Below are 13,165 nucleotides of genomic sequence, written 5' to 3' on the forward strand. Positions count from 1 at the left end.
AAAATGCAGTTTCAAAGGGTAGTGTGTGAAGGAGACCCGCCCTCTACAAGGCGGCGTGGACGCCCAAGGAGATTGGGACCGGGCAGCTGCCGCGGCGTTGGTTCCCGATGCGCCTACCTCCTTCCCGCCGGTCGCGGGCCGGCGCCCCCGCCCACCGCGCCAGCTGCAGGCCAGGTTTGTCGGCTTGGATGGCTGCCTGTGTGTGTTTGTGCATGTGTGTGCGCGGCGGGGGCGGGGCGGCGAGGGGGAAGGGGCGGGGCCCGGGAGGAGGAGGGGGCGGGAACACAAATTCAAACGCGCTTCCGTCAATTCCGCGACCGGAAGCTGTCAGGGGCACCTTGGGAATTGTAGTTCCCTGGGCTGCCTTGCAGTCGAGTAGGGTTTTGTCCCGAGGCGCTAGTGCTGCCCCAGGTCCCAGTCTGGCGAGAAAAAAGGAATTGTGAGGAGCGAACCTCCTGACCTCGCCAGCGTCTTAATTAGATTTCCCTTCGTGTGGGGACGCGAACCGGGGTGACTTGGTGCGGTGGGAGGGACGAATGGTCAGCTACAGAGCCCGCCTGGGTCCCTGTTTTTGCCTTAAGCTCCTCCCTCCCCCTTCTACCAGACGCCTCATCCTAGGTCAGCTCCTCACTGGTCTCCTGAACTATTTTAGCCCAGGAACTCGCGAGCAGCAAACACATTGGGGAACCTGCTCCTCGAGGGGAAGGAGGGCCTGGGAACCAGACCCTGCACGCAACAGCCCACGGAGGCGAGAACTTGTGGAAATCGGACTATACCCTCAGGGTCTCGAGTCAAGGACACAGGTCCCCAACCGGCACGGAAAACAGGTGACATTCTTACGTCATGGTGATGACTGTCGCGGCCCTCTTCTTGCGGCAGGTGACCACAAGGTGGAGCTACAACGCAACTCTGCGCAGCGTGCCTTGGCCACCCAGAATGTCCCCTGTGACGGCTGCTCTCCCGCTTCCCCTCTTGCAGCAACCCCTCCAGCCCAAGAATCTCTCCGTGATGACCCCTCAATGTCATTCATGTCACAACCGAGGATGGAATGTGCATCCCCCACCAAGCCCCGGCGTGGAAAAGATTAGACTATGACAAAACAGGAGTTAAATTCATTGAATAAGCAGATTGACACCATACAGGAACCAACCTGTCTTGAAGAAAAGGCTGTGCACAGCAAAAAGCCAGTTATAGTCACAGAATTAAATGGCTAGATGGGCTCTTCGGCCCTCAGCGTCTAGGCAGGAAAGCAGCTAAATTGCAGGGGTCAGGGGAGACAGTGAATGGAGTGAGGACTGGTGACTCCATCATCTTAGTTCTCCAGCAAAGGCCATTTTGTCATCTCCTTCAGTCATAGGTCCAAGCTATCCCATCCCTGACACACCTTGTGTCTTCTACTCGAGAACACGCACACACAGGTCTGAAACATTATCTTGGCAACCTCCTTTCCACTTCCTCTGTTAACATTTGCAGAGAAACTTCCTATGAGTCACTGTCTTCCTAACCTAACCTCAGGTCAAAACCCTAAGGGGAGCAGATTCCATGGAAGCTTGCAGCATGCCCACCATCTGTGCAGAGGGCCCTCATAGTTCAAAACCTCCTGTTGACAAAGTTTACCCCACCCCAACCCCAACAACTTTCCATCTCAGCTGCTCTGTCTTCCTTGCTGTTAGCCAATCCAGAGAGGCCTCAGACTCTGGTAGGTGGGGGTCCGGGGCTGGGCATTCACTCCATTATGAAATTGTTGATCCTGGTCAGCAGCACTGCTGTTTCTAAGCCTGGAGCAGGGGGTGGGGAAGACATATAGGGAGTGACCAAAGAGAAGGCTATAAGAGGAGAAAAATGAGGTGAAGGGAGAAAGTTCTTACCAGTTTTCTCTCTCTCCTTCTTACATCTCCTATAGAGAGAAAAAGCTTCCCATTGTGAGTTCAGCCAGCTGCAGGCATGGCCTTTTGATCCCAGGTTCCCCCAAACTGCCTTTCCCAGGCTCAGGCCAATTTGGTGTACAAGGAAGGGTCCAAGAATCTCAAAGGAACCAAATCCCAAGCTCCGGGAAGCATGTAGGAGTCTGAATTGGCCCTATCACCGGGACCCTGGGGGGCATGAAGACCCAGAAAGCTGAGGCATGAAGCACTCACCCTTGCAGGAGGAAGGTCCACAGAAGCAGCAGGGTGGAGACACAATTGGTAATGATCCACATCATCAGGTAGGTTTGAGGGGGCTGTGGGAATAGGAAAAGGCTCCTGTCAGTGGCCAGAGGCCCAAAGGTAGTATATGGGGGGAAATGTGTAAGGAATAGAGGAACAGGGTTAAGGAGAGCCAGGGATGGGAGAAAGGGAGGGGTGACAGCCCCAGAGCCCTTACGATAAGCCAGACGGGGTAACGCATTTGCTGTAGCAGCTGGCAGTCGTTGGTGGTCACCGAGTCCACCCCTGCACACCAGAGCAGGGAAAAGAGCCAGGGCTTGTTCACCACAAATAGGTTCACCGACACATTATCCTGGTGTAGTGCCCTGGGGGGTGGGGTGGGTGGGAAAGAAACAGGAACATCTAGTATCATGGGGCATGAGGCACAGGAAGCAGCCTTTGTCCGTGCTTGAAGCCGCAGTGTCACTGCCAAGGAACTCTCAGTCCTACTTTTACATAGCATCCCCTGAGCAAAAGCAATTTTCTTTGCATAGCTCAACTTTGTCTCCTGGCAGATTCCACCTACAGATCTGAGCTTTGCCATCTGGGGCTACACGAATGTCTCTCTTCTTTGTTCCATGACAGACCTTCAGAGGTCTGAGGAACAGTGACCATGTCCCTGAGTCATCTCCTCTCTAGGCCCAACAGCCCCAGTTCCTTCATCCAGGGCTGGGACCTGGGTTATCACTCCCTTCACCATACAAATCTCTCCTACTCTGATCTTACTTCAGTTGATCAATGTTCCTTTCTTTTTAAAAAAAAAAAAGTCTTTCATGTGTATTTATTTTTGAGAGAGACAGAGACAGAATGCGAGTGAGTTAGGGACAGAGAGAGAGGGAGACACAGAATCCGAAGCAGGCTCCAGGCTCCAAGCTGTCAGCACAGAGCCCGATGCAGGGCTTGAACTCACGAGCTGTAAGATGATGACCTGAGCTGAAGTCAGATGCTCAACTGACTGAGCCACCCAGGTGCCCCTCCTTTTTTTAATTTTTAGAAATTAATTTATTTATTTTGTGAGAGAGAGAGAAAGAACATGAGTGGAGGAGGGGCACAGAGAGACAGCCAGAGAATTCCAAGCAGGCTCTGTGCCGTCAGCTCGAACTCACAAACCGTGAGATCACGACCTGAACCGAGATCAAGAGTCAGATGCTCAACCAACTGAGCCACCCAGGCACCTCTATCAGTGTTCCTTTCATAGTATGGGGGCTTGCATCTGAACATGATATCCCAGGTGGGCTTGGCCCAGCTTTGAGTACAGCAACACTTCCTCCTGCCTTCTGGGCACTGTGGCTGTTTGAAGGCAGCCCGGGGTCAGGTTAGTTTTGGCAATGTCACATGCCATTGATGACTCATTATGAACACTATTCAATCAAAGCTCTGGTCTTTTTCACACATGTTCATGCTGATGCCAGTCTCCTCTCTTGTCTTTGTGCAATTGAACTTCTTTTGGAGTGCAAATGTAGGTAGGTGTTTACATCTATCCCTGTTGTGCTTTATCCCGGTATATTTGGTCCATCATCTTAGAGTGCTTAGACCTTTCGGGGCCTCGATTTCATTACCACTGTATTCATTACTAATTCATGTCTTTTGGAAACCTGCTCAGTGGTTGAGGTTGACCAGGACAAGTCTAAAGTGAGGGCCAAACCCCATGTTGTGTCTCCCTCCATGGTGACAACTTGGGGAAAGGTCCTTGAAATACTTATGCTAACTGGGCTACCATACAGTGCACTTTTTTTTTCTATCTGACCACAAGGACATGAGAAGAGACCTTGGCAACTGCATGCTTTGCAGTCCATCATGTTTACAGGCTGGGTCAGCTTCTGGGGCCTGGCTCACATCTGGGACTCTCTTGCTTCTCTCCTCTCGATCCATCCTCCCTTGCACTTACCTCTTTGGTGGTGAATGAAAGCTAAAACTGTTCTTGTGGCCCACAAGGTCCTACCCAATTGGGCTCCTGCCTATCTCCCCAGCCTCACCTTTCCCTTGCTTATTGGGCTGCTGTTTCTGCTCTTCTCACAGCTCTTCTCCTCATTAGCTCCTTGTGACCTGTCAGGTCTCAGCCCAGACATCACCCCTTTAGCTACTTTTCCGGATGTGGCCCCTCTCTGGCCCTCACTCCCAACCCTAATTGCTCTACTATATCTCCCCATTTTATTATCTTCATATCACTTATCCAGTATGCATATAATTTGTTCAGTTTATTATCTCTTTCACTAGTATGCTCAAAGCCTGCAACAATAGTGCCTTTCACATAGCAAGTGTTAAATATATTGATAAATATTTGTTGTATGTGTGAATGAATGAATGGCCTTTGCCCTCCCTGAGGTGACTCTTCCCTACCATTAAGCTTCACGGGGTCCCCTTGGCTCCTTTCCTCTGGCACTCACTTGATATCCAACAGTGGCAGGTCTTGATAGGGGAGGTTGAGAAACTGGGGCCTCTCAGTTCTGTTGCTTCCCTGCTGTCCATATATCTGGCGCATTCTAGGTGCCCGTTGTTGGACCTTAGCCCGATCTTCATCCGGTAGCCAAAGGACCTGTGGTTCAGGGAAGATGGGCATGAAGCTGAGGAAGGCTTGGGGATTCCAGGGGTCGGGGCCAGGGGCAGAAAGGTTTGATAACAGAATGGGGTATATGAGTTGAGGTGGGGCCCTGGGGCAGGGGGCAGCCTCAAAATTATCACCGTGGCCTAGGGAAGGCAGGGGTAGGGAAATGGGCAAGAGGGGGCACTTGGGGTCCTGGAAATATCACCATGGCTTGGGGCACCCTTGCACTCAGCACAGTCTCCAGTGTCTGGTTCACAAATGTGTCATGGTATGTGTGATTTCGTGGGGGGCGGCGCAAGTCAAACATGATAGAAAGGTTAAGGACTGCAGCTTCCTTCAGCAGCTCTTCCAATGTCGGGACTGTCTGGTTCTCAGCCTCCTTCCGATCAGGGTCTGACAGCCGCTTGGCCCCCCAGAAGGGTTGCCTCTATGAGAACAGTAAAATTATTTCAAGACCAGAAGAAGCCTTTAGGCCATTCCCCCATCCTCATGATCTTCACTCGTTTCCCCCACTTGGCGCCAGGCTTGTGTGCACCGCTGAGCCACAGTCTTTCTTTCTCCAAACTGTGACCCTTTCCAGACCCTCTAACACCTTACTCTGTGACCCTAACCTCCTACCCCTCTGGTTTCCTAACTTTTTCACATTTTCTCTTTGGTCTCACAGAGACCTCTGGGACCTTGGCCCTTTGGTTTCTGCCCAATCCATCAGCCCCTGTCTGCCACATCTACATCCCCTACCCATGGTCCATCTACAGCTCGAATTACTTTTCCATACCACCTTCAACTCCTTTCCTGCCCTGCCCGCCCCACAAATCCTAAACCCTGATTCAATTGTGTGACAGTCTGCCTCCTCCACCCCTAGAATTGGGGGGCAGAGCACATCATGTGGACTATATAGTCTTTTACCTTCATTGCCACTTAATCATCTTTTTTTTTTTTTTTTTTTTTTTTTTTTTTTTTAAGTAAGCTCTATACCCAACGCAGGGCTTGAAAGCACAACCTTGAGATCAAGAGTCACATGCTCTACGGACTGAGCCAGCCAGGTACCCCACTTAATCATCCTTTCACTTGTTCTTGTTTTGCTCCTTCTTCCATTCCTTCCTAGTGGCTCTTCCAAACCTCTGCCACTCTCCTCCCTTCCCCTTGTAATCAACAAATGACCTTACCTCCTAACCGCTGACATGGAAAAAGCAAGCTATCTGATACTTATTATAAAGTATTTACTATGTGCCAGGCAGCCTTAGAAGTACTTTATGTGCATTGATTTATTTAATCCTGCCCAAATCCTACAAAGTAGGTACTATTATTATGCCTATTTTACAGACGAGGAAAGTAAAGCAAGAGAGACTAAGGAATGTTGCCCAGGCTCACATAGCTAGTAGGTAGTGAAGCCAGGACTCAAACCCAGACAACCCTTGGTCTTAATCACTCTGGCATGTCATTGTATATAGAGTTAAATGAAAAGACAATCAAGTTGCAAAAGAATATATGAAGTGATCCTATTTGTGCAAAATGACGTGTGTGTGTGTGTATACACATATGGAATATGTACCCACTGTTAGCAATGATTATCTCAGAGGAGTTGGATTATGGGAGACTTTCAATTTTTACATTATTTCTCTAATGTTTAATTTTTTTTATGTGGAACAAGTATTACTTTTATTTTTAAGCAGGCTGTGTACTGGGTGGGGAACCCAATGTGAGACTTGAACTCACAACCCTGAGATCAAGACCTGAGCTGAGATCAAGAGTTGAACGCTTAACTGACTGAGCCACCCAGGCCCCCCAACATGTATTATTTTTAAAGGTAGGAAAACAGGAACTGAGAAAATAAAGTATCCTTACGAATATTTTCCGTCACCTACAGAACTGAAGCCTGCACTTCTAGGCCTGACATTCTTTTTTTTTGGGAGGGGGGTGGTTCTGGCATTCAAAGCCCTCTGAGACCAAGCCTCTGCTCCCCTTGACAGTCTCAGCTCCCACTGCTCCCACAAATTTTATCTCCCAGTTGCACTGAGCCACTTTTTGTTTCCTGAGAACACTTCTTCATACTTCTGGGCTTTACGTATGCTCTTCCGTCTGACTAGAATTGCTGATCCCTGCTTTGCCCATCTTAAACAGCATTCTCATTTCATGTGCTGCTCAGGCATTCTCTCTTGTGAAACCACTCCTGATCCTCTCCCACACCTACCCTGCCAAATAGTGCCTTTGCTCTCTCCCCTCTTTGTTTACTAAGGATATTGTTATCGATCTAGGTTTCCTATTCTGATAGCCTGTTGGCTAAGCTCTCTTCTTTCAGCCGAGGGAGTGACTTGAGGGCAGAGCCTCTACACCTATTGCTCAGCACAGGGATCAGAAAATACTTATCAATGAATGAACTCTCCCCTCAGCACCCCCGCAGGTGGTTGCCTCTTTTGTGAGGCTGTCTTCACCTCTAGGAACCAGGTCCCGGCATTGAGCTTCTTCAGTTCAGCACAGGAGAAGTCACTGCTGTGGGAGGAGGTTCGGGCTGGGAACACTGAGGCCACATCTGTGGTCCTGCTCAGGTGCTCATCATGCATGAGGAAGGGGATCCCGTCAGAGCTGAGGGCACAAGAGGTGTCAGGGGGCTGAGCTCTAGGGCTGATCATCATTTCCCAAGCTCCCCTAGTGTGTCCCTCTGTCCCCTAGTGTCTCTCACCTGACCATCACATCAGTCTCGAACACAGCAGCTCCACATTCAGCTGTTTTCCTCAGTGACATCAGGGTGTTCTCGGGGGCCAGCTGGGAAAGGGAATTGGTAGGGGGGTAGCAGAGAAGGGTGCGAACCTGGGAACCCACAGGCCTGATTGCTGCAGCCTAGAGGAGCAGACCCTTCCCACCCTACCAGCATTCTACCCGACACTCACCATGGGGGCCCCTCGGTGTCCCACCAGACCAGGCTTGGGGGGTAAGTCTCTGGGTTCCATGATACAGGGTGAGGAGATGCACAGTGGGGCCAGGTAGATGGCCAGGGCAACTCCAAAAAATAGGAGCAGTAGCAGAACCTTGGGACCTGTGGGGAATGAGGGGCAGGCTATGGAGAAAGGGCAATGGGTGAGCTCTGGGGACAGAAAGCAGAGTGTGGGTGCAGTAAAATGGGCAGCAGGAGGCAGAAGCATCGATGGCCAGGGAGGGTATGTTGGGGAGTGGAGTTGGCACCTCTTCGATGGATACGGTAGAAGGTATCAGCAACAGGCCAGGCCAGGAGGGTGATGCCAGCAACTGCTCCAATATGAAGGAACGGGGCTGTGGCCTGTGGACAAGGGTTGGTGAAGAGGGTTCTTCTCTCCAGTGCCCCTCTCCTTCTCCTAGGACCTGACTTTTGGAGTTCAGAGCTACTTGCAGTCGTGGGGGACCAGGGAGCAAGATACGTCCAGAGGTTGGCCACAGGCCAAGGCTCCCACATAGGCACTGGAGATCAGCCACTCACCTGCAGTGACAGACGTAAGCTACGCCACTCCTGCTGCCATTGGACGTCCAGTCCCACGAGGCCAGCGGCCACAAGAAGCATGATGAGGAGCAGCAGCATCTGGGGGACCAGAGATGAATGGGGTCTTCTTTGTTAGCCTGGGGGTCCCTGGGCTGCCCCCTCTCTCTTTCCCCTGGCTCATCCACGTTCTTTCTTTCACTCAACAAAAATTTACTGGGCTTCAGGTCCTGAGCTTGAGTCCATGGGTAGAATATTGAGGTGCTCAGCAAAATAGCTGGCCAAGCCCTGGGCCCAGTGGTCCCCGTTTCCCGCTCACTCCCACCCGCACTCTTACCTTGTGGACACTGTGCAGATGCAGAGGCTGGCCGCAGAGCCGCAGGAGCAGGGCCAGGAGCTGGAAGCAGAGGGTGGTGGGAGGTATGAGGTGCCAAGAGGGGTCACCGAGGTGGGCTTCCTGGGTTCCCAGGCTGACACCGTCCCCCTCCCCTCCCCTCCCCTCCCCTCCCCTCCCCTCCCCTCCCCTCAGTGGCCAGGGGTTGAAGCTGAGCAGGAAGGGAGGACTGAGGTAGGGGTTAGATGGGCCGCTCCCTGACCCACCAATAGCAGGGATGCATATGTGACAAGTAGAGAGATGACCAGCAGAAATGCCAGGGACCAGTCCATCCAGTGTCCCCAGTGTTGGAACAGGAATCTGTGGGAGGGGAGAGAGAGGTGTCTGAGTGGGGGAAGGGGTGTTAATAGTGGCCTGAGGGGAGTTGGGGTGGGTGGGTTCAGAAGGAGGACTAGAAGGGAGTGAGAGGGAAGCCTTTCATGGAGCCAGGGGCTCCAAGGACTGGGGAGACTTCGTGGAGCAATTTTCTAAGGAGGTTGGGTAACAGGACAGCTGGGCAGGGCTGGGAATGACTGAGCACCCAGGGGACCCAAGGTGGGGCGTAGATTAACATGTATGCAGAGGAAGGGGGGGGATCTGTGACACACTCATTGAAGTTGTGCAGGTCATTGAGAAGGATGAGCCCGATGTACAGCCAGCCCAGGGAGAGGAGAAAGGTGAGGAAGAGCAGGCCAAACCAGATACAGTCGCACTGCAAAGGGGCAGGAGAGAAGCTCACAGCCGATCCCCACTTCCAGCTCAGAGTCCCCAACGGATGACAGCTCCATGGGGCTTCCCACCAGGAGTAGGGCTGCTCTGCTCTGCTCTGCTCCGCAGGCAGACAGAAGTTTTCTTCCTGGGGAAAGAAAGTCCCTTCCCCCCCCCTGCCACCCCCCACCAGCTGCCTCTGAGCACACTTGGCTTCCTTATCCCCTCCAGGCGGCCTCTGCCTCGGACTTCCAGTCCCCCCCATCCCTACTCCACCTTGCTGGTTTGCATCCTCTCTTTGGGGCATTTCCTCCAGTGGCAGCTATACAGGCAGTGGAGGCAGCGGGCCCAGACGGAGCAGCAGCCAGGGGACTCGGCCATGGCGAGGGCCTGGGGGAAGGGATACTGGGCCATCAGGGACCCTAGCAGAAGGCAGATCCCAGCCTCCCTCCCAGTGTATCTGAGGAGCGTGGGGGAGGAGCAGAAGCCTGGGCCGCTGCTCGGCAACGGAGGTCATAGGGCTGCTGAAGTCCCAGATTAGATGAGGAGGTGAGCAAAGGGGGATAATCTCTGGGGTCTTTCTTTCCCTTTAATCTGGATACCTGGAAAGTCGGTGGGACAACCAGGAGATCGGGCCTCTTTGCAGGCAGGGTGCATACCCAACCTCTCCAACTCCTCCCCATTTAACAGCATGCATCCAGCTTTGGGGATAGAGTGCTTGCCCAGGGTGGGGACTCAGGAGAAACTGCACCAGGGTGGGGCAAATTCAATTTAGCAAGTTGAGGCAGATCTGGCCAAGCTTTAGGCAGCCCCAAGGTAGGGAGCCTTCCACCCCAGGAACCAAGAGTAACCTGAAGCAGAGGTTCTAGTTCTGACCTGGGGCTAAGGGAGGCTGGCTAGTTGGCCAGTTGCTATGGATACAGAGATTGCACACACCACAAAACCCCGACTATAAGATTCTCACTCTCCACCTCCCAGGGGCCAGGGGACACTGCCAATAACAGGAAGACTTGAGGGAAATAGGTTGCCTGGGTCACTCCCAGCCTTCTGAAGGAACCACTCTCCTGCCCGCACACACCTGGAAAATCTAAGCCCTCTGGCCCCAGTCTTGTCCCTTCCAGTCCAGTCATTCTGCCCCCCCACCCCCCAGCCAGGAACCAGTCTCCACCTTCCCCCTTTTAGGGGCCCCACCCTCTGAGATTACTTGGGTGAAGGTACAACAAATACTGGTCAAAGGTTTGTGTGTGGGGGGTGTGGTTGTGTTGGGGCTGGGGATCATTGGACCTTGTGCTTTTGGGTCAGGCTGAGACCTGGCTGGCTTACTGATCCCCAAACTAGGCTGGGTGTGTGATTGTCATTCTACGTGAGAGGGTGTGCGATTTGTGTCAGCTTTGTATGTCTGTGTGCACTAGTGGCTGTCGGTAGTGGGTTTCAGTGTGTAAAGGAGTCCCTGGATATACCCAAAGTGTGTGTGGTCTGAGGGACATGACCCCTTGTCATCTAGGCTCCCCTAAGGCTGTGGAGTCTTAGAGGGTACAGTGGTGGGCTCCCTGAAAGGAGGAAGGGTGTGGCTGCTCCTGAAACTGCCCTCCTTATCCCATGCTTGCCTTGGGAAAGGAGAATTAGGGGATAGGGAGTGGAGGGGTAGGGATCGTAGCTGGGGGAAGGAAAACTCTCCCCTCTCTGAGACCCCTCCCAGGAAAAAGCCATCTTAAAAGGAGACCCCTGCTTCTTCCCATCCCAGGACTGGCTTCCAGTAGCCTGCCCCGGGCTCCATCCACACTCCCTGCCTCCCTTAAGGTTCTGCCCCTGTACCCCAGACACTGCCTTCCAGAGTCCCACCTCCCTCCAGGATCTGAGCAGTCTGAAAACCCCAATCAGGGGAGTTGAGCAGGGGCGCTGCTCAATCCCTGAGCCCAGTTCCTGCCAGTGGGAGCCGGTCTCCACCCCACCACCCCCGGCTATAACCCCCAGCCTTCCCAAGTCCTCACACCTTTTCTCAGCGGCAGCTCCACTCTGCTCTCTGCTCTGCACTGCACTGCTTCCCAGCTCCTCTCCGACTTGTCTGCCTCCTCCCTCTTCCAGTCCTTGGCTCAGCCCCACTGGTCAAACAGGTGGCAGTGTTGCCACCTACAGGAGTCTGCGCGGGTTCTCTCCGAAAGCCCTCAGCTGCTCTATGGCCAGTGCCCAGCCGGGGTGGGACGATGGGAGGGAGGAAGGAGGAGGGGGAGCAGAGCTGCTTCTTTACTCGCTGCCGGTCCGGGGGCTTGGGGTAAGGAATTCTTTTGTGCAGCCTTCCCCATCCCTCTGTCCCTCCTCCTGTTCCCCTCTCAGTCACTGCCGGGGCTTTGTCTGGACTCGGGGAGGCGAGGGCTGAGGGCACCGGCAGGGGTGGGGTTGGGGGTGACCACACAACTGCAACTTGGCAGTGAGAAGAGGGGGCCCAGTCAACCCCCTGGGAAGGGGTGTGTGTGTGTGTGTGTGTGTGTGTGTGTGTGTGTGTAAGTCTAGCATTTCCCTCAAGCTCCCTGGGAGGATAGCCTTGATTCATCAGCTTCCCTTTCCTCCCGGGATCCTACTTCTACTTCTGTAAGGTACATTCCGGAAGATACAGGGTTCCAAGCTACTTCCTGAACTCTGGGCAGCAGGTTGCCCTGTTTCTGGACCAGGGATCTCCATGGGCCTTGTGACTCGTGAGAGACACTAGCAGCCCTCCCCTTCCCCCTATCACCCCAGACAGGAGCTGATGATTCAGGATGTAGAGACTTGTGTCATTTCTGTTGTCTTGTCCCCAAGGTATCTAAAGTCTCTTTCCAGGAATCATTTGCAGAGTGTAGTGTGAGGGTCACAAGCTTTTGGAAGATGAATTTTGAAAGATGCTGTTACTATACATACCATCAGCAGGAGAAGGCTGGCTAGCGTGCAATAGTCAGGTTAGTGCTAACACACAGGGCTCGGGGTGAGAGGAGGGCTGGGGGACTGGCTTGACTACCTTCCCTGTTTACCTTTTGGCTGATGCAGTGGCTCAAAGCCTGGGGGGCTTGCAGTGTTGGTGGGAAAAAAGTCTTCACTGGGGATAAACTTGCTTACCCTTCCCCCGACACGTACTGGATTTGAACAGTGAGAAGGAAGACTAGCTCTCTTATGCCAAGAGCTGCCCCCCCTCCCTCTGCCTTCCCATTGTATCCAGGGGCTCTAGCTGGCAATGGCAGAGGCTCCTTTGCTCCCCCGTCATTAAAATGCAAAGAGAAGCTGGGCTGCTGGCTGGCAGGACGCCAGAGAGGGCTGCGTGGTCACCTAGCCCTCCTGCAGGCTTCATTTTAGACAGGTTATCCTTCAGTTTCCTTTGCTTGGGGTCTGGTAAATTCTAGAGGAGCCCTGGCTTTCATGTGCCCAGTTCTCGGGGGTGCTTTGGGAGCTTTTAGTTGGGTGGGGGGAGGGGCCTGGGATTCCTAAAGCATGGATAGTTAGCCCAGGGCTTGCAAGCTCCTCAAAAAGCTACAAGGCCAGTCAGCAGCCTGTTTGGCATTCCACGGCTGGCCTCGTTTTCGTTTTCGCTAGAAGCAGAGACGGAGAACCCTGATGCATAGTAAGGAGAAAGCAACACCCCCTTTTCCCTTTTCAAAGGAGACAACAAGCAGCCAGTACTGTGCTGTCCTGGGAATGGGCAGCAGTGTGGTCCCACACCAGTGCTATGCCAAGAAATCAGGCTCTAGGGCATTAGGAACAGCTACTACGGTCACCCTAGATTCCCACAAGAAGCTTTGGTGTAAGCTAAATGTGGGTTCAGGTTAGCTGTCACAAGGCAGTGAGGCTTGGGTACTTGTACCGATTCTCCTTGATAGCATTTCCAGGGGCTGAGGAGCACAGGTATTTCTCCTTGTAGCACAGAGGATCTTTCCAAA

General features: G+C 53.1%; 1 protein-coding gene across 3 annotated transcripts; it reads right to left on the bottom strand.

Annotated features, from left to right (window-relative positions):
• Nucleotides 1-1,097: 1,097 nt before the first annotated feature.
• GDPD2 (glycerophosphodiester phosphodiesterase domain containing 2) lies at nucleotides 1,098-11,539 on the bottom strand. Of its 3 annotated transcripts, none has more exons than XM_019428617.2 (16): nucleotides 11,254-11,539; nucleotides 9,537-9,650; nucleotides 9,161-9,264; nucleotides 8,780-8,873; nucleotides 8,517-8,576; nucleotides 8,183-8,281; nucleotides 7,912-8,005; nucleotides 7,620-7,765; nucleotides 7,412-7,494; nucleotides 7,164-7,314; nucleotides 4,937-5,158; nucleotides 4,574-4,722; nucleotides 2,365-2,512; nucleotides 2,139-2,221; nucleotides 1,869-1,897; nucleotides 1,098-1,778 (listed from the first exon to the last, which is right to left on the bottom strand). In XM_019428617.2, the coding sequence occupies exons 2-16, from the start codon at nucleotides 9,639-9,641 to the stop codon at nucleotides 1,726-1,728; spliced, it is 1,620 nt and encodes a 539-aa protein (XP_019284162.1). In that variant the 5' UTR covers nucleotides 9,642-9,650; nucleotides 11,254-11,539; the 3' UTR covers nucleotides 1,098-1,725. The 3 variants fall into 3 exon arrangements, with proteins under 3 accessions (XP_019284162.1, XP_019284161.1, XP_019284163.1); XM_019428616.1 differs by lacking the exon at nucleotides 11,254-11,539 and adding an exon at nucleotides 9,863-9,886; XM_019428618.1 differs by lacking the exons at nucleotides 9,161-9,264; nucleotides 9,537-9,650; nucleotides 11,254-11,539 and adding an exon at nucleotides 9,292-9,381.
• Nucleotides 11,540-13,165: the final 1,626 nt, after the last annotated feature.

Source organism: Panthera pardus, unplaced genomic scaffold, assembly GCF_024362965.1.
Source record: "Panthera pardus isolate Hobbes unplaced genomic scaffold, ASM2436296v1 HiC_scaffold_27, whole genome shotgun sequence".
Classification (NCBI taxonomy): domain Eukaryota; kingdom Metazoa; phylum Chordata; class Mammalia; order Carnivora; family Felidae; genus Panthera; species Panthera pardus.

Excerpts from the sequence above, each read along its gene's own strand:
- GDPD2 (XM_019428617.2), bottom strand. The coding sequence starts at position 9,641 with ATGGCCGAGTCCCCTGGCTGCTGCTCCGTCTGGGCCCGCTGCCTCCAC. Across the intron at positions 8,006-8,182 it reads GCTTACGTCTGTCACTGCAG|GCCACAGCCCCGTTCCTTCA; the intron begins GTGAGTGGCTGA and ends CCTTGTCCACAG. Across the intron at positions 7,766-7,911 it reads CTACCGTATCCATCGAAGAG|GTCCCAAGGTTCTGCTACTG; the intron begins GTGCCAACTCCA and ends CATTCCCCACAG.